The 20,343-nt window shown below is 32.5% G+C and overlaps 2 protein-coding genes and 2 non-coding genes across 4 annotated transcripts; all 4 read left to right on the plus strand.

The window, feature by feature from the left end:
• The first annotated feature begins 1,328 nt into the window (after positions 1-1,328).
• On the plus strand, positions 1,329-1,524 carry LOC113707500 (U2 spliceosomal RNA). The gene has a single exon (XR_003452229.1). It is a non-coding gene; the product is annotated as a U2 spliceosomal RNA (small nuclear RNA).
• A 4,362-nt stretch (positions 1,525-5,886) lies between these two features.
• On the plus strand, positions 5,887-6,082 carry LOC113707512 (U2 spliceosomal RNA). The gene has a single exon (XR_003452240.2). It is a non-coding gene; the product is annotated as a U2 spliceosomal RNA (small nuclear RNA).
• Positions 6,083-7,159: 1,077 nt separating this feature from the next.
• On the plus strand, positions 7,160-9,410 carry LOC113705701 (hypothetical protein At1g04090-like). Its single transcript, XM_027227619.2, has 2 exons — positions 7,160-7,623; positions 7,729-9,410. Exons 1-2 carry the CDS (start codon positions 7,458-7,460, stop codon positions 9,309-9,311), a joined length of 1,749 nt encoding a protein of 582 aa, XP_027083420.2. The 5' UTR covers positions 7,160-7,457; the 3' UTR covers positions 9,312-9,410.
• A 5,200-nt stretch (positions 9,411-14,610) lies between these two features.
• LOC113706447 (uncharacterized) lies at positions 14,611-20,089 on the plus strand. Its single transcript, XM_027228348.2, has 5 exons — positions 14,611-15,050; positions 16,781-16,911; positions 18,175-18,297; positions 18,430-18,557; positions 19,443-20,089. The coding sequence occupies exons 1-5, from the start codon at positions 14,786-14,788 to the stop codon at positions 19,753-19,755; spliced, it is 960 nt and encodes a 319-aa protein (XP_027084149.1). The 5' UTR covers positions 14,611-14,785; the 3' UTR covers positions 19,756-20,089.
• The last annotated feature ends 254 nt before the right edge of the window (positions 20,090-20,343 follow it).

The raw sequence follows: 20,343 nt of genomic DNA on the forward strand, positions 1-20,343 counted from the left end.
GAACTTTGTGATGGTCCTTTTAACTTCTTATATGTTCAATGGCTCGTACCAAAAGAATTTACAATCACAATTTTATCTCAAATATACTACATTACAAAAAGTATTATAATGTTAATTCAAATAAATTTTTTTCAAATAATCTCCTTTCCAACAAAAACATACATATTCCATCGTACCAAAAGAATTTTCAATCACCATTTTACCTCAAGTATATCATATCAGAAAAAGTATTACAATGGTTCTGTTTGGATTAAGAGGTTTTCAAAAAAAAAAAAAAAATCAAATTTTGGGTCTGTTTGATAACATAAAAAAATGCTGAAACTGAATCTTTTCAGACATTCAGATATTTTAAGTGTTTGATAAATGAAAATCTATCTGCTGAATTTGTTAAGTAGTGCTGAACTTGTGTGTATTTTTTTCAGCACAAGAATTCTAACTGAATGCTTAATTCTGATAAGAATCAATAAAATTACTTCAACTACCTTATCTTATCTATCAAATCTATCCTTATTTGTTAATTATACTCAAAATTTTTATCTAATTAAACAACATGATATTCTCTATCTAATGGTTTTCTATTTCTCTTTTCTCCCTTTTTAATGGCTTTCACATTTTCTCCTTACTCCTCATATAATATATTTCATATTTTATATTAATTTGATTTAGAAATAAATATTGTCATTTTCATACATAACAATTTTAAAATAATTAAATCATAGGTTCTATTTCTTTTTTAAATGAAAAGACATAAGCGCAAAATTGTTAAATTAAACTTATTAAGCATTCAGTTATAAATATTTATCAAATAGTATAAATAGGTTTAGCATTAAAATTCAGATATTCATATATTTCTTTTCAGTGCTTAAAATTCAGTAAATTAATTATTTCAATATTCAGATTTCAGAATTCAGACTTCAAAATTCAGATTCAGTTTATCAAACGGAACCTTAGTTTTGCTTGCATCATACACATAATTTCCAACCACCTTTTCCAACCTCCTTTCCAAGCACAAACATACATATTCCATCGTTTAAAAGCGGTATAAAATTTGCCGCATCCTCGGCAGTAGAATCCCAAAAACTTGAGCCTCAATAGAAGATTTTACAATTAATTGCGAAGTAAATCAAACAAATCAAAATGCAAAATTTATACTCGTGAGGAATTTTGAGTCATGGGACCAATAGAAGCCATTTAATTTCTTTCCCTTTAAAGCACAGCTAAAAACTTGAGGAGGGTGGATGCAACGTTTTTAATCCCACATCGGCCAACGAGAGGAAGAGTCGGCAATTGCAAGGCTATAAATAATGTAACCCAATACAAAGAAAAGCATACCTTTCTCGGCCTTTTGGCTAAGATCAAGTGTAGTATCTGTTCTTATCAGTTTAATATCTGATACGTGGGCCATCGGCTCACACGATATTAACTCAATTTTTTAAAGGGGAGAGCCCAGATCGGTAGCTTGCTACTGGGGCTCTCGAGCGTCGCCTTGGCGTGGCACTAAAGCCTGGGCCTGGCGTACCCTACCAAGTCTAGTTCAAAACTTGTTGGCGAAGAAGCCCAGTTATGCGGTCTAGTTTTTGCAAATAAAAAATTTAGCTAGTCATTTGCAACATTTCGAAGGGAAGGTAGCTGCACGTTCATTTTTAGGCCTGTTAACGGGTCGGGTCTAGATCCGGATCGGATTCGTGAAATTATTGCGGGTATAGGTAGGGATATAATTCTGTTACCCGGATCTGGATTCTTTGTCAAACAAAAAAACGGGTCGGATACGGAATATAGTATTCCGACCTGTATTAAACCCGGATCCGAATATAAATGAATTAATAATTTAAAAAATATATATTTATCAATATAATTTGATTAGGGTGATGTATTTGAGTAAAGTCAATTTGATTTCTTTTCTTATTTGGTTTTTTCTTTGCATTAGTTAGAAATTAGTTTACAAATATATTTTTTTCTCATTTTTATTAGAAATTATAAATTTTGCTAAATTTGTTCTGGTAGACCCGACCTGGATCCGAGACCCGCCGGGTCCGGATCCGGAACATAGAATAAAAGACCCGCCGGATAAACGGGTCGGATCCGAATCCGGTATAGTAATTCGGGTCCGGGTCCGGAATAATGAATTCCGGCCCGGACCCGACCCGTTGACAACCCTACAAGTTTTGGACATGGTACCCATTTTTTTCGTTTCAAACTATTTTTTGATATAAGGAAGTAAAAATTCTCTATAAATATATATGAGTCCTTTAACGTGAAAATTTTTATGGTACCGATAAATATTGCATAAATATACTGTTGGCTATATTGAGGTTGTAGCAAAAGCATTTTGTTGTGGCCAATGCTTTGGCTAATTGTTTTGTTGGCTATGCTTTTTCTAATTGTTCTACCCTTAATTGGGCGCATAAAACATAATTGTGCAACAAGTTTAAACATATAAATTTTTCAGCATTCTATTCAAATTACTTCTTTGGCCGGGGAGTGCCAAATGCTGTGGTTGATAAGTGTTGTGGACTAATTAGCCATTGGCACTGATCTTATTGCCCCTAGCAAAGGAGATGAAATAGGGATACGTGGGTGAAGAAGTCGGCTCCATTTGATTTTTAAGAATTTGCACATAAGGGGAATAACAAGATAGCTGTTAATGTTGTTTACCTACAAAAAGTAACCGTAAATCACGACATTCCTTAACGATATATACAAATATGAGAATTTCTAAAATCAAGAAAGTGGATCATCTTTTATTTTTTTTTTATCGTTTAACCTTGATCCCTAATTAGCTTTGAGGTTAACAATTACGTGCCAGATTTTAGTTCTTTGTCCCATATTACAGTGTCATTACATTCGATGCTCGTCATTTTCTTGAAGACGTGGGAATACTCAGTCAATAATTGAATAAAAATATAGAAAAAAGGCAGCACGGAATAGCAGCCACATTTGGGTACTTTCTTTTTCTTATGGCTCTTAAACATGATCCTTTCATAGATAACGACATTCTTAATTGGAAAAAAGAAAAAATTATTGGTATTGCTTATATATGCATCGAAGAGGTCAATCATTTAATATTTATTCCATTTTTATAGGCAGAATAATTGATATTTTTTTCATAACAAATACTTATGGGATGGGGCTAAATCCACGTTACCTCAATCTAAATCCACACCCCTAGCATTAAGATGACAATAAAGCCCTTAGGAGATTAATAGAAACTTTTTTCAATACAAAGCTTTTTTTCATATAGCAAGAGATGTCTAATTACAAATTTTAATTAATCAAAATTGTTTGATACCATCATCTTAGTTATTGATCTGGTGTTTTCTAGAATTATACTTAAATCAACTTTGAAGTATAATGCGCCAAAAAGGTAAAAATATTTTCTTAACACAATTTTTAAAAAAATCTCTCATCTCCTTTTACACGATAAAAAGAGAGAAAAACATTTTCTTCACCAAAGAAGGGAACAAATAAATGCCATCAAAGTAAATTAAAAAAATATTAGAAATTTTAAGATCAGTCATAATGGTGAAAATTTTAAATGCAAATTGGTATCATCTATTTTCACCAAAAAAGACTATTTTTTGATGGAAAAAGTTTCTCCCTATAAATCCTATGGGTTTTTGGGTCAATTTAGTTATAAGGGTGTGGGTTTAGATTGTGGAGGTGTGGATTTAGCCCCACCCATACTTATGTTTGAGTGTTTGTCACTGCACTCTTTTTAGCATTGTGCATAATTAACAACAATCCCCCATATTTCTTGGAAAAGCATAGGAATACGATACTCAAAATTGTAAGTGAGAAATTAATTAATTTCACTTAACATGTGTCCCATTTAATTATCCCTTAATATGTGTGGAAAATTTTAAGTAACGAACTTTCACTTGATCTCCAAAATCTCGGACAACCTTAGTAATACAATACTATTTCTCTTTACATCTCTTTTCTTGCTCTCATTCTTACGTACACACCACATAATCACATCCTAATTGAAGCATGTATGCTACTAGAATTTTGTCCCTGCATATATTGCACGAGATAACAATTTAATGGAAATAAGTGATATTATTTTAGTTGCATTTAGAATGTCAATGTATTTTAAAGCATTTATGATCAAATGGAGAAATTTTTAAAAATTAAGTAAAAAATAATTGAAGTTAATATTAATTATCTATTATTGGGTAAATTTATTTTATAATGATAGGCAAAGTGATATTTGTTGTAAATTTAGCGACTCCAAACCTAAAAGCATTTGGTAATTTCATAATATTAAAATATTATATTCAATAAGGCTCATCAAGGCTATGAGATACCCCTAATTCAATCGTTTGTTTAGTTCATTTTCTTCAATTAGTTTGATGGTCAATAGCAAATTATATGGCAAATCAATATTGGTTATCAATTATATCCATTTGGCTACTTAATTTCTGCCTTTTTTTTAATGAATCGTAATAACTAAAATTAACAAATTTAACCAAGCTAACGTTGTTTGTAGGGATGGCAATGGGGGCACCCGCCCCGCGGGGGGCTCTCAGGGCGGGGGCTGGGGCGGGGGCGGGGGGAATTTTTTCTCCCTGTTTAGAAATGGGGCGAGGGAGTATACCCCCGCCCCATCCCCCGCAAAAAAAAGTATATATGTAAATATATATATATATATATATATAATATGTAATTTAATTAGTTATAAACTTATGAAAATGATATTATTAGTTAGATGTATTATATAATGTATATTAGTGTATGTAATATAATTGATATTATCAATTATACGAATAATTAGGCATGTCTACTAATAGAATTTATTAATTAGTTATACTAAATTTACTAATGCATTTATACTAAATTTCTAATTACACTTAATAGAATAACACTTTTTTCTCAAAAAAAAAAAGCACAAACACAATAATGAATTAGTGATTGTATTTGTACCAAAAGTGAAAACTTGACTATTTTAGTTGTATTTATTTCATCATATTGGATTGTATTCAAATAACTTTTGTTTGATTGTTTTTATGAGTTTCAATTGTAAAATTACAATGAATAATAACTTGGTGATGTGTTGATATTTCAGTACTTGATTATTTATTAAAATTTAACTATAATAAAATTTTGTTAACCCCGCGGAGGAAAGCGGAGTGGGACGGGGCTTGGGGAGAATTAATAAGCAACAGGGCCGGGGGCAGGGGAGGGGTCCCCCGCCCCAACCCCGCCCCGTTGCCATCCCTCGTTGTGTTGGTTACAAGTATTTTGACCATAAAGTGGAAAAAGTTGTAAACATATGTTACAATTTCAAGGCTTACGATACAATGTTGTCACAGAACTTGTGATGGTCCTTTTAACTTCTTATATGTTCAATAACTGGTATCAAAAGAATTTTCAATTACTATTTTATTCCAAATATATCACATTACAAAAAGTATTACAATGTTACTTCAAATAATTTTTTTTAAATAATCTCCTTTCCAAGCAAAAACATACATATTCCATCGTACCAAAAGAATTTTTAATCACCATTTTATCTTAAATATATCATATCACAAAAAATATTACATTGTTACTTCAAATAATTTTTTCAAATAATCTCCTTTCCAAGCACAAACATACATATTCCATCGTTTAAAAGCGGTATAAAATTTGTCGCATCTCGGCATTAGAATCCCAAAAACTTGAGCCTCAATAGAAGATTTTACAATTAATTGCGAAGTAAATCAAACAAATCAAAATGCAAAATTTATACTCGTGAGGAAATTTGGAGTCATGGGACCAATAGAAGCCATTTAATCTCTTTCCCTTTGAGGGTGGACGCAACGTTTTTAATCCCACATCGGCCAACGAGAGGAAGAGTCGGCAATTGCGAGGCTATAAATAATGTAACCCAATACAAAGAAAAGCATACCTTTCTCGGCCTTTTGGCTAAGATCAAGTGTAGTATCTGTTCTTATCAGTTTAATATCTGATACGTGGGCCATCGGCCCACACGATATTAATTCAAATTTTTAAGTGGGAGAGCCCAGTTCGGTAGCTTGCTACCGGGGCTCTCGAGCGTCGCCTTGGCGTGGCACTAAAGCCTGGGCCTGGCGTACCCTACCAAGTCTAGTTCAAAACTTGTTGGCGAAGAAGCCGAGTAATGCGGTCTAGTTTTTGCAAATAAAAAATTTAGCTAGTCATTTGCAACATTTCGAAGGGAAGGTAGCTGCACGTTCATATCACGACATTTCTTAACGATATATACAAATATGAGAATTTCTAAAATCAAGAAAGTGGATTATCTTTTACTTTTTTTTTTATCGTTTAAGTCACATATCGCTTAATATATGAATTTTTTTAAAATACTTACTTTGATGCATGTCGTTTAGTATAATATTTTCATGGGTTAATAGCTTGTAGCTAGCAAGAGGTGAGAGATGAAGTAACAGAGGCCTTCAACCTTGATCCCTAATTAGCTTGAGGTTAACAATTACACGCCAAGATTTTAGTTCTTTGTCCCATATTACATAGTGTCATTACATTCGATGCTCGTCATTTTCTTGAAGACGTGGGAATAGTTTGGCGTTTCATGTCCTATTGATTATGTTAAATTCTCCACGGAATGTTCTTATTACTGACAAAAACCATGCAAAGATCCCCCCAAGATGTTACGCTATCCGTGTCTCATCTGATGAATATTAATTTCTTGAGAAGAAGGCATGTCTGGTTCAAGAATCAAGGGTTGTTAATTACTCAAGCCAAAGCTTATGCTTTGAGTCTCTCTCATTTTTCCCCCTTGTGTTTCTTGTCGATCCTTTGAGGGAAGAATATAATTTGTTGTTTGCCACCAGATTCCTACAAATAATCAAGAAGTGGCTAATCTAATTATCTGAGTAACCTATGAAAAAGACTTCTAGCCAAATATGATTAACCATCTATTGGTCACTTATAGTAGTTTGATTCTTTAGTAATTATGTCAATGACACAAGAAAACTTCAAGGACGTCACGAAAATGCAACATCACCAACAGTACTTTAGCATCCTTTCGTCAAGTCCTAAAGATGTTTAACTATTTAAATTGATGTATAAAAGTACTCATTGCTCTTTCTTTCCTCAATTTGTCTTTGTATTGCTCATGAATTGAGCACAAGGGAATCAATTTGGCATATCTCATCCTTCTGGCTCTAAAAGTTTCAAAAATCCTGTCCATTTACTTGCATAAGTAGTTAATTCTGGTGCAAGTTTTTGCTAAAAATGTGAGTTAGAAGAACCAGAACAAAGAATAAACAAATAACAAAATCATGAGTAAGAAGAAAAAGCAGAAAACATTACACTTAAATAGCTTGCAACACTAGGTTATAAGAAAGCTTGTGATTGGACCAAAAGATCATAACTTGCACGAGAGTATAAATTCATTTCTTGGTGTGTAGATTTTGTGGGGGTGAACTCGTCTTATATATCAACTTTCTAATGAATTGGCTCCCCATGTTTGCAACATGCATTTTCATTGTCAAGTTTTCGTAATCTTAATTTGTTTTGTAAGCTCTAGTCTTCTGTGCATTCTTCTTGGTCCTCCATTTACCAGACCAGCAATGAAAGAAACCAATTTGCCAGTCCATTCCACATTTGAATTTCCCTTTCCATTACCAACATGGCCTCCAGGTTAATATTATTCCTTATGCTACCTTAAAATTAGTGGATGATATCTTAAGTCGTTTCTAACTTATAACCATTGTTGATTTTTCCTTTCTTTTGTGCATAAAATAGGTGGTGGCTTCGCTAGAGGATATATTGACCTAGGAGGACTTCATGTGTACCAAGTTACAACTTTTAAGAAAATATGGGCAGTGTACCAAGGTGGACCGAAGGACCTTGGAGCTACATTTTACGAGCCTTCAGAAATACCAGATGGATTTTTCATGCTTGGAAGCTATAGCCAACCTAATGATCAACCTCTTTTCGGCTCATTATTTGTCGGAAAAGTTGTCGCTAACACCATCGGTCGGCCGGAAACTCTAAAAAGCCCTATCGATTACACACTAGTCTGGAGCACTGAGCTGTCCAAAATCAGGCAAAGTGGCCCTGGTTACATTTGGTATCCAATTCCACCTGATGGTTATGAAGCTGCAGGTTATGTTGTTACCAGCGCATCAGAGAAGCCTTCCCTGGACAAAATCCGATGCGTTCGGTCCGATTTCACTCATGACTGTGATATTGAGAAATGGATTTGGGGTGAAAGTTCATCAATTAGTGCTGATGGATTCAGTGCATATAGTCTAAGACCAAGTGCTAGAGGGACCCTGGATCAAGGTGTGCCTGTTGGTTCATTCATATTCATGAAAAATTGGGATGCAGATGCACTCACATCTGTATCTTGCTTGAAAAACAACAATTTCTCCTTATTTTCCATTGAATCCATGCCCAACTTAAGGCAAATTCATGCACTATTTCAGACATATTCTCTATTGATATACTTTCATCCCCAAGAAACTTACCTTCCCTCTTCAGTAAATTGGTTTTTTTCCAATGGAGCGTTACTATACACAAAGGGACAAGAATCAACCCCTAGTCCAATCAAATTCCAAGGTGAAAATCTTCCACGAGGTGGTTTAGATGATGGAAGATATTGGCTGGACCTTCCTGCTGATGAAACGTCAAAAGAGAAACTCAAGAAAGGCAATTTTCCAAGCTCTGAGGCATATCTTCATGTGAAATCAATGTTTGGTGGAACATATAGTGACATAGTTATTTGGATTTTCTGCCCATTTAATGGACCTGGGATGCTTAAATTTGGACCTATTGATATTTCACTAAGCAAACTTGGAGAACATGTTGGTGACTGGGAGCACATGACTCTAAGAATCAGCAATTTCAATGGAATGCTGCAAAAAGTTTTTTTCTCCCAACACAGTTCTGGAACATGGATTGATGCATCATTTCTTGAATTTCAAAATGGAAGTAACAAATTTGTGGCCTATTCATCTTTGCATGGCCATGCATTTTATTCAAAGCCAGGTTTGGATTTACAAGGTGCTGCTGGATTTGGAATAAGGAATGATATGGCTAAAAGCAACTTAATTTTGGACACTGGAGGTAGGTATGTGATAGTTTCAGCTGATTATCTTAGTCCACCAATTGTGAAGCCACCATGGCTGTACTATGCTAGAGAATGGGGACCAAGAGTGACATACAACCTTGGTCTTTTAGTGAAATTTGTGGAAAATATTTTGATAGGAGTTTACAAATCAATTTTTCAAAGTTTGGTTAATTTATTTCCAAATGAACTTTTTGGAGAAGAAGGTCCCATTGGCCCCAAGATGAAAAGGAATTGGAAGAAAGATGAACTTTGAGTTAGATGGCATAGTGGTAGAAATCTCACTTGGTTCAGGCAAATTCTCAATTGCATGTATGGAGAAAAGAAAGAAATGAATTCAATTGTACAGTCAAAAGACTTCTTTTTTTTTTTTTTGTTACCCCCTTAGATTTTTAGGTCTTTCAGGTTTTTTTTTGCAATTTATTTGAAGTTTGTTTTGGATGACATACTTAAAAAATTAGTTTTGAAACTTTTAGGGTTGCAAGATGTATATTGCTAGACTTACCACTTATGTCCATACCTTTGTACAGATTTTATTTCGATCAATTTGAATGGAGTACATCCCTAATTTGATCCAATTTCCGTTGGAATAGAGATTGTTACAATTAAAGGACTTTATTGACCCCAAGAAACCTTGCTTGTTAGAACATTGAGTTTTTCTTTGGAAAAAATACACTTTCTATCCTCATTGTTTGGGAGTTGGATCAATTAGGTCCCTTATTGTGTCAGCAGAAACACATTTAGTCCGGTAGCTTTTGTTTGTTGACCAATTAGGGAGAATTGATGCTTAATCACTCAATTTGGATTGAAATCAAAGTTTAATCACTTAATTTGGATTGAATAAAATGTGGGGTGAGGGGACGGCGGGTAAAATTCATGAGACTCGACCTATTTCAACTTCCTTATAATTCTTTACAACCAACCATTTGACACATTTATCCTTATTTTTTATTCAAATTGTAATGAATTTTGTCTAATAAATTTTGAGAGTCCAATGAATTTTGCCTCTCCCAATTCTTTTCACTAACAATACGCCCCCTCACATACTTTATTCTATCCAAATTTAGTGATTAAAATGTCAATTTTAGCCCAAATTGAAAGATTAAATATCAAAGGAGGGTTGAATTAAGTGATAAGATGGGAGCGACTGTATGTACGTAGGACGTTTTGGATTCAAAACCTTCTATTTATACAATAAAATATCTAAAATTAAAAAAAAGAATAATTAAATGTCAATTGTTTCTAATTGATCAAAAAATCAAAACTTTAGGGACTAAATATGTCTTTGTTGAAATAACCGGGACCGAATTGATCACACTCCCCAAGCAACGGGGCTGAAAAGTGGACATTTTCCAATCTCTTTTGTGATGAGACAATAACCAATGATATAAACACACAAGACGAGCTCCAGCCACAGCTAATTGTCAAAAAGTGAGAATATTAAGAAGACAAATACTTCTGTGAAGTGGTCTATGCCGTCACCAGTAAAACTTGTAGCCATCAAATATTCAAGTCATCACTGTAATATCACACGACACCACTTACTAATAACTTGTAAATTTTGTAATTATAAGGTCTAAAGAACGAATCACAAAATTAATCATAATTGAAATTACAGTTTGATTAAGGATAATAGAACTTACATTTTGATTAAGGTTAGTCGGAGCAAGTTAATGGGCATGATTGGCCCATTTTAAGAGTTTTGTGATTAATTAATTTTTTTTTTCCTAAGGGAATCAATGTTCACTTATCCATATATCTCATATTTTAAATTAAAAATTAAAAAGCTAAAGAAAAAAACTAGGAGAGAGTCATGAAAAAATATAAGAAATTTTATTACTAAAAATTCATTACCATTAACTTGCTAATCATAGTTATAACAATCATGATTGATGAACTTTTATCAAATGAATCTCAAATTTACAATATTTTCCTCTCTTTAAAAATGCCCAAAAAAAACACACACACACACACACACAGCGGATAAGCTTTGAGAGGAGTTTCAGCAGACTTTCAGTCCAAGCGGATCGTTCTCCTAGACGGTGTAAGTCAACCCTTGTCCATTTGTTTAGGTGCCACCCAAGATATTTCTACTTTTCTTCTTTCTAATCTTCAGTTTCCTGTTAAGTTAAATCAAGACCAAAAAAGAAAAAAAGAGAATCTTCAATTTGGTTCATCTTTTTGCCTCTTTTTTTTTTTTTTTTTTTCCTTACTTCTAGTTTGTTTTGTCCAATATGGTGCTTGCATTTAAGAGAACCTAAAATTAAATAATTAATACACAAAATTATATTAGAAGTAGTAGTAGTATTATTATTATTATTACATTTACTTTTATTTTCTTACTAATAAATAACAAAAAATATTAGAAAATTATGTAATCAAACCCTATGTAAATTACGATTTCATTAGCATTTTTAGAATTTTGAGTAACAAAATCAGATCGATAAAACGACTAAAAACTTACTTCAACTATAAGTGCGAATGCGTTAATTAAGATGATAAATTACATAAATTAGTGCATTGAAAAGATCCCTCATGTAATTATTAGAATAAACTATTTTAACAATTTACCTGCTAAAACTTTCTTCTACATACATATATTTACATGAAAAGTGCAGTAAAATAATAGGAAAATGATTTTTAATTCCCCCAAATTTCCCATTTCGGCTAATTTTTTAGAATATTTGTATAAAAAAAAATCATCCGCCAAATGCACCTCTGACGTGGGTTTGTTCTCATTCTATACCTGCCGTGCTGACTCAGAACGGCAGCAAATTAAATTTTACCACTGTTAGAACTCTGCAAAATTTCCGTGTGATCAGCCTGTGTCAGCACGGCTGCGATTGACACAGATAGACATGACTGACTCTCGTGTCAGTCGCAGCAATCAGCTGGAGCTGTGCACAGTCAACACGGCTCCATCTGACATTCGAAAAAAAAATAGTTTAAACCAATTTATGTACAGTATTTACACATGGATTTCTCTATTGACCTTCAACCAATTTATGTATCATTACTACTTACAGAGCTCACTGAAGTTCTTGTTTTTACTACGTTGGAGCTCTAGGAATTGGGTTTGTCAATCATATAGTTGTCTGCCATTTACTTTTCTCGGCATGCAGGGTGGTTAAGAAGAGCAAAGCTAGAAATTGGTTTCTTGCACTGATGCAGTTAAACATATGGTATACCATGTGTCCCAAGACTTTGCCTATTTTACCTGCATTGTCTAGTTTAAATCTGCCTTTTATTCGATGCAAGTCTAGTCAAATCAACTAGTCTGGTTTCCAAAAATTCCTTCTTTGTCAGAAATCTAAAGCTTGGCTAAGCTCACGTAGCATATTTCTCCAAGAAGTGATTGTAAATCAATACCCTTGGCGAAACTCGAAGTCGAAATAGAATGGAGATGGAAAGGCAAGAGAGATAAGATGGAACAAAGCATCTGCTCTGGAGCTTATTTCTCCAATTTTAGTCAAACTGATATCCTTTTTCCACCAGGAAGAAGCTAATTTGAAGTTACCAATCTTTCCAATTCATCAAAAACCTTTTCTGAAAAGAAGAACTTTTATTTGGATAATACAAGATTATAACTAACCTCCGGTCTGTTTGGATTAGTTGTTTTTGGAGTTATTTTTCAAAAACAAAACTGTAGCATTTCGTTTTTGAAATACAAGTCCGTTTGGATCAGTCATTTTTGGGATTGTTTTTTAAAAACTATATGAAAAACTTTTACTGTCGATGTTTTTTGGATTATTTTTAGAGGTATTTTTAAAACATATTTTTGAGTATTTTTATAATTTATAATTTTTATAATTTTGTATTTATATACATTTATGCATTTATAATAATTTATAAATATTTATAAATAAATATATTTATATATATTATATAAAAATATAAAAATATATTATAAATATATTATATTATATATAATACATAATATAAATATATTTAGAAATGTATAAGTGTATATCATTATAAATTATAAATTATAAATGAACATTATATAAATGTATAAATTAATATTTATAAATATATATTAATATTATGTATAAATATATTAATATTATGTATAAATGTAAAATTAATATTATGTATATTAATATAAATATATAAATGTATTATACATGTATTATATTATATATAATACATAATATAAATGTATATTATAAATATACATAAATATATATATTATGTATAAATGTACATTTATATAAATGTATAATATATATAATATATAATATAAATTATATTATATATAATTTCTATAATATATAATATTATATAAATATATTATAAATATATAAAAATATATTTTAAATCAAATAAAATATTGTAATATGAATAAATAAATAAATAATATATAATTATTTAATACATATAATATACATTAATATTAATTATAAATATTATAATATTATAAATATGGTGTTTATATAATATTCCAATTTGTAATATTTATTGTATATTTCATTATATAAATATTTATATAATATATAATATATAAATATATAATATAAAATTTTCAATTTGTATAATATACATAATATTGTATATATATAATACAATATACATAATATAATATATTATACATAATATACATGTATACCTTATTACATATTATGTATAATATATATTATACATAACATTAGTATACACAATAATGTACATAATAATGAAAGTACATTAATAATGTATATATTATAATATAATGTACATAATATATTATGTATAAATATTTATACATTTATGTATACAATATTACATATTATGTATATTATATTATATTATGTATAATATACAATATTATGTATAATATTAATGTATATAAATATTTATATAATATATAATATATAAATATATAATTTTCAATTTGTATATTTCAATTTATATTAATATAAATATACAAATTGAAATATACATATTATGTACATTTGGAGTTATTTTTGATATAATGTTTGGATATGAGTGTTTTTGAAATTATTTTTAAAATACATATTTATTGTAGCATTTGAAATGTGAAAAATAAATTTTTAAAAATAGAGACAAAAACAAGGAATTCAAACAGACCTCTCATATTTTGAACAATTAAGCCACCCTGATAGTGCACACCATCTGCAACCAAGATGCCAAATGTAAGCCCTTAAGCCAAATAAGGATGAAAGATTCACAATGCCTCTTGTCGGCCTTTGTCACGCGACTGTCAGGCGCCTGACGCTTTTTTTTTTTTTTTTTTTTTACTGGATGTCTGTAGCCATGTTGACCGGGCATGGCTGCCAATTCTTCGCATGGGTCCGTGCTAAATCAGCACGGCCGCTATGAAACGAGAAATATCCCATGTCACATAGGTGTATTTGGCGGATTTTTTTTTTTTTAATCTATAATCTAATAAATTAGCCCCAAATTTCAGACAAACAAACGTACCTCAAAGTGTCAAACCTTTGACTTCTCCATTAGATATTTTCTCATTTTCCTTTTTCTCAAGAATTATTTCTTTATATTTTGAGCTCTTCTTGACCGCCTCTTCTTGCCTTTGCTGACTGAGACCTGCCTGAATCCCCAGAAAAAAGAAATATTAATAATATTAATAAAATTTTCATAAAGTAAATTCCCACCCAACACTCCGATTTATAAACTCCGATCACCGGAGATATTTCCGGTGGAGATCGGAAACTCTTGAAAATCCTCAATCCCACCACTAATTGACTGCATTTCCACCGCCCCTTTATCCCTATGGACTCCCCAGACTTCAAGGAAGAGCTAGAGGAGACTGAGGAGGAGGAGGAGGTGGAGGTGGAGGTGGAGGTGGAGGTAGAGGTGGAGAAGAGAAAAAAGAGTTCTTTGTATATATTTTTTGGTATTCTTTTCAAAATCTTTTTCACCACTTGGGCAACTTTTTCTGTATCATTTTTTATGGTTTTTGTAGCTGTTGTTCTGGGCAACCTGTCAATTTGGAACCCCATTTCTGTTCCTTCTCAGTGCAAGATCCTGTCCAGTAGTAAGTACTTTCGTTACCCCTTTTTCATTCATTTTCTGCGTACTGACAGCTATTCTTAATTCTACTTCATTTTGTTTTATTTTTGGTTGCTGAATTTTTGTTTGATATGAGGATTTGGCTTAGTTTTCAAGAACCCTTCTAAGAAATGGACGTTTTGGTACCGTTTGCTGGATTGGTTGATGAGATTGAATAATGTATGAAAATTTGAGAAAATTGTTTTGTACCATACAATAAGGGTTATCTATGAAATTTCTTATGCCCCAGCTGAGAAAATGTTTGATGGGGTTGGATGTTTTGGTGCAAATTGGTGGAAGATTGATGAAAAGTTGGAGTCTGAGTGTATGATCAGGTCGTAGCTGTAAACACAATTATTTTAATAAAATTTTTAAGGCATGCTTTAGAGTATTTATGGGGGAGAATTTATGCAAGGCAGTGGAAAATATGCAAGTTTGATTAATTAAAAAATAGAATGGATGCCAGTATACAAGAAGTAATCAGAAGTTTTGGTTGCTGCTGATAGAATGTGAGATTCCTGCTTTTCAAACCTTAGGGTCTCTAGATTTCCTTATAAGATGTTGCGAATCAATAATGCAAGTATTGAGCATAGTTTCAGGCAAGCATATGTTGTCAGTGTTTAGGAATTTGGTGACTTATGTTTCTTGTAACTGGAAAGGGAAGATGGTGTTTTGAAGTTTTGAATGCTGAAAATGGCACTAAAAATTTGAATCACTTGCTCAGTTTTGTATGAAAATTGTTTTGCATTCAATTTGTTGAATTGGCTTTATGACTGAAAATTTTGAATTTTGTGTATTGTCTGCTTACGCAGTTTAGCATATAATTCCCTCATTGTCCTTTTTCAGCTGCATTTTTGTTCTCGATAATTATTTTGAGGAGTCCGTGTGCTGCTGTTGTCAACTATTTATGTTTGTTAAGTCATTCTAGCTGTCAGGTATAACGTTTCATCACATTTTATAATTTGGTATCAATGGCCTTTTTCAACTGATGAAAAATGATACAATGCAGAAAAAAAATGGAAATAATCAAATTGGTATACTGATCCATCTGTCTGATCATTTCTTGCTGCCATTAGATAACTTTTTTAGATAATTATCATGGCATTCGCAAGAGCATTAGTAACGCATTGAGAAACAAAGTGAGCTGCTCAAAAGGGAACGAATAGTTAATGTTGAATACATCTGTTTGTCGTTAAATATTTTGTTGTGGGCTCCACTCTGTGAAGCGCCAATGCTCTAAAATCCTGTTGTAACATCTACTAACCTCCCTTGCTGCCTCATTTATATATACAAGAATAGTCTCATTGGCCAATTTCGCAAAGAAATCTGCCATTTTTTGTCCCCTTCCTCAAGGTGTCTTGAAATCAGACAAATGCAAAATTGATATAAAATGTGGTCCTTTTTTGCTTGATAAGTTGTGGTCAAGGAGTAGATTCCTTGAGCTATCAAGTACTGGTGATGGAAAGGCACACCCTCTACGAAAAAAATGAGGAGCACCAAATTGAAGAAACCTTTTATATTGATCACTTGAAGAATCTCATAAATTAATATCTTTTTGATAAAAAAAATGCAAGAATTTTGGTGAATGTGCCAAAGGGGATGTCCGTTAGATCCTCTTGTCATCCTTGCATCTCATACATTTGACATTTCTCGAAGATACTTTCAGGTTTCTGTGCATGCTAATGAGGGGCACATGTTGCTTCATTTCTTTTGCAGGTGTGGATCTGAGATCATCCAAAGTCTGTGAGCTAGGATTACTAAATTATAGAGCCAAGTATGTGTTTTATCCTTATGAGAGGAAGAAGTTCCGATGTCATTATGATTATTATTGGGCATCTGTTTTTGAGGTATGGAAAATTTTGATTAAGTTTCCTATCTGATTTTGGCTTCTTAATATGTGGATCTCTCAGTTAACCTCATAAGTAGAGCCCATGATAGTTTGCTTAAAGACTTTGTCTTAATGAGTTTCACCATTGGCGTAATCCTTTTACTTTCTGGATAGTAAATGGTCTGTTTCAGAGAATTAGCATTTGATACAAGAAATGTAGAACATATACCTTAAGTTTTCTTTCTGCCAAAGTATTTTCTAAAAGTGGTGGACAAAGTTATGTACTACTGTGAAGAATGAAATTTTGTTGCTTCTGGAGAGAATAAGGTATAAGTTCACAAGTACATAGATTTAATGATTTACACATTTTATCTTTTATAGGGCAAAATTTAGTTGGAAGGTCAATGTATGGTTGTTTTACCAAGTAGTTGTGGCTACACTACTTTGATAATTGGAAATAAGAATGCATTATAGCTTGACTAATGAGTAAAACTAGTAAAGCATCTGTAGTTATGTTAGTGATATAGATATAACTGAAAGAAATGGTACCTATAAGCTAAAGGACAGCATCTAACATAAATCAAGAAAAGTTGTTTTGGAAATCAATCTGCTTTTCTTATTTAGACAGTAAATAAATTCTTAGATTTACTCAATCAATGTGTTCTAAATAAATGTCTCTAAGCCTTAAAATGCAGAAAGGGACAAAATACTTCTATGACTATGACTAGTTTTTTATCTAGATAAAGAAAATCTTGCTCTTCCAAATACTTTCAAGTATGATTATTATTGTGAACTTAATATTACCTATTGCAGGCAGAAGAACCACAAATGCACAGTCTTCAACTTGAAATGCTCAAGCATGTCTTGAAACTGCTTTTTTTTTTCCCCTACCAACTTTCAACAAATAAGGAAGTTAGAAAATTTAAAATGATTGAATAAGGGTAGTAGAGAAAATAAAAATTAGAATGAGGAAGTTGGTATGTACCTGGGCGTTGCGCTAAATATCATAATTAAGTTAGGAATGAGACTAAGGTCCAATAATTGTCACTGGTGGGATGAAGCATATGGACTGACATGTCACATGTGCAAGGATCTGTTGACAAAAGTTGTCCTGTTTTAGCTTTTAATTCAACATTTGAAACGAAACAACTCTGTGATCATGTACAGTTCATATGTCTGGCTTCTTCTTTTTTTCTTTTTGAATGTCTCTTGCACGTACTCTTTTAAGAAAATGTTGGCCCTTTCTGTGATATATTGTAGATTTATATTCTCCAAACAACAGGTTGAATATGTAGATCGGTCAGGCCAGCATAGACTTGCATTAGCAGAGGCTCCAAATGAAGCCCTTCCATCCAATTGTAGACCGACTTTTGGAGCTGCATGGTTAACCAAAGATAAATTTAAGGTAGCGGTTGAATTTGAAGCTTTCAGTGTGGAAATTTACAACCTTCGACTAATCTCCATTGGATTAATTTACTTTGTCGTTTCAATTTTAATTGTGCATTTCTCTCCATAACATCATTACCTTCTGTTTTAGGTGAATGAAACTTATGATTGCTGGTACACATTGGGGATTTCCAAGGTTGACATACGTCAGGATGGTCTTTTCAATTGCCAGGCAAATGATCCATCCAGTTTTGAGATGCTTAGACGATACTCTATCCTGTGAGTATACACCTTTAAAATGGTTTCTTGTCTATTCTTCTTTAATCTGCTTCTTATATACATCTAGTCTATTGAAAGAAGATTAGCAAAATCTAGACGGTGATTACTCCTTATTCCACCTGGAAAGAAATGCTTTTAAATCTTTGCAGTCTACTGGTTAACTTAAGAGTACATTGACCAAAGATATGCTTCATCCGCCGTTTCTGTTTTCTGTATGATAATCATTGCAATTTGTTGTCAGACTGGATAAATTCCATTGTTCCAATTCAATCTCTCACACACCCTACCTTTTTGTAATCTCAGAAGTTAATATTGCATGTTCTGATCCTCTTTTAGTTTTGCATTGGGCATCAGTTTCTTCAACTAAATCATGACAGTTTGCTTTGTGTTTACCTCTTATTGAGAGACTTCTTTTAGGTGTAAGGATCAATGCTTTACTAATTACTGTTGGCATCCCGTTATGTTGATTTTATGCTAACTGTTGAATTATCTACATAGATTTCTATATGCAACCCTGTTATCAATTTTTAATCAGCTTCTTCGTTTCTGTGCCTGCTTTATTCAGCATTTCATGTGAATTTCTTTTGTATCAAATTTTGGAAATTTTAATAATGTCAATAAGAATGAATTTGGCGTTAAAAAATCTTGTTTCCAGTCCATGTGTCAGACAACATTATATCATATATAGGTAGAGATCCATCTTTGTCTAAAGTCTCTTGTTCATGGTAGCAAGACCAGGCAATATTCTTCCTAGTCTCTTAGAAAGTCACTTCCTTCCTTATAATTTGTACTTCAGGTTCTTTTTAACTGTGCTTTGCTGCAATATATGGTTTTCCTTTATGCATACGTCTCTTACTGTGTTTGAATTTCGTTTTGTTCTGGCAGGTCTATGAGGATACTGAAGTCCTGGATTACAAGCAGCAGAGGACTTAAGCACTGGAGATTGGATGTTGTGGCTGGAGTTATGACTGGGTTCTGTACCTCCTTGGTAACTGTTGGCTTGGCTAGAGTTCTCCACCAATTAAAGTCTTCCTTGCACCGTTACTCTGCAGAAAGGACACATCTATCTTCATGGGCTGTCTATATCAAGCGAGCTTGCTTCTTCATAGCATATTTCTCCTTTATGGGTTTCTTGGCCTTAATGTATTTACGAAGAATAGGCCTCCCTCAGATGTCTGGGATGTTTGCTACCTGGTAGCACTTCTTGATTGAGGTTACTTACCACCCCAGCCTCCTGAATTCTGTCAATTTTCACATTGCAGAATGAAGCATAATTATGTAACAGCAGTGTACCAATATAGGTTTTGGCAAATGATCTACATATTATAGAATCTTTCTAGTCAGTATGATTGGATAGTTTTCTTGTTTGCCCAAAGTTCATCAAAGTCTATATATTATAGAATCTATCTAGTCAGTGTGCTGTAAGCTCATATGTACAGTCATCAAGCTTACAAACTCTTATATTGTCTTTATAACTTTACAATCATTTGAAGTTAGCCGATTCCAGCAAATACAATCTTGCAGTTTTCCTAGTCATTATCCACAAGAATTTCCAGCATTTCAGTCAGTTTAGACCTGCCATCCTTGGACAGTGATGAGGATAAATATTCAACAGCCTCAGTGCCCTAACTATCTTGATATCTGTTGGAATATGGCTGTATATCTATCTTTTCCTTTATTTGTTAATCCAATTTTAGGTGGGAATCTTGAGTATAAGGCACTTGCATGTTTATTTCCTTGTTGGCTATTTTTCTTTGCCCTTTTGTTTTCATGCTTTTGAGGAAGT

The sequence above is a fragment of the Coffea arabica genome, chromosome 8c, assembly GCF_036785885.1.
Source record: "Coffea arabica cultivar ET-39 chromosome 8c, Coffea Arabica ET-39 HiFi, whole genome shotgun sequence".
NCBI classification, from domain to species: Eukaryota; Viridiplantae; Streptophyta; class Magnoliopsida; order Gentianales; family Rubiaceae; genus Coffea; species Coffea arabica.

Coding starts and splice junctions, on each gene's coding strand:
- LOC113705701 (XM_027227619.2), top strand. CDS start 7,458: ATGCATTTTCATTGTCAAGTTTTCGTAATCTTAATTTGTTTTGTAAGC. Junction 7,624..7,728: donor ATTACCAACATGGCCTCCAG/GTTAATATTATT, acceptor TGCATAAAATAG/GTGGTGGCTTCGCTAGAGGA.
- LOC113706447 (XM_027228348.2), top strand. CDS start 14,786: ATGGACTCCCCAGACTTCAAGGAAGAGCTAGAGGAGACTGAGGAGGAG. Junction 16,912..18,174: donor ATTGGGCATCTGTTTTTGAG/GTATGGAAAATT, acceptor TCCAAACAACAG/GTTGAATATGTAGATCGGTC. Junction 18,558..19,442: donor CTTAGACGATACTCTATCCT/GTGAGTATACAC, acceptor TTGTTCTGGCAG/GTCTATGAGGATACTGAAGT.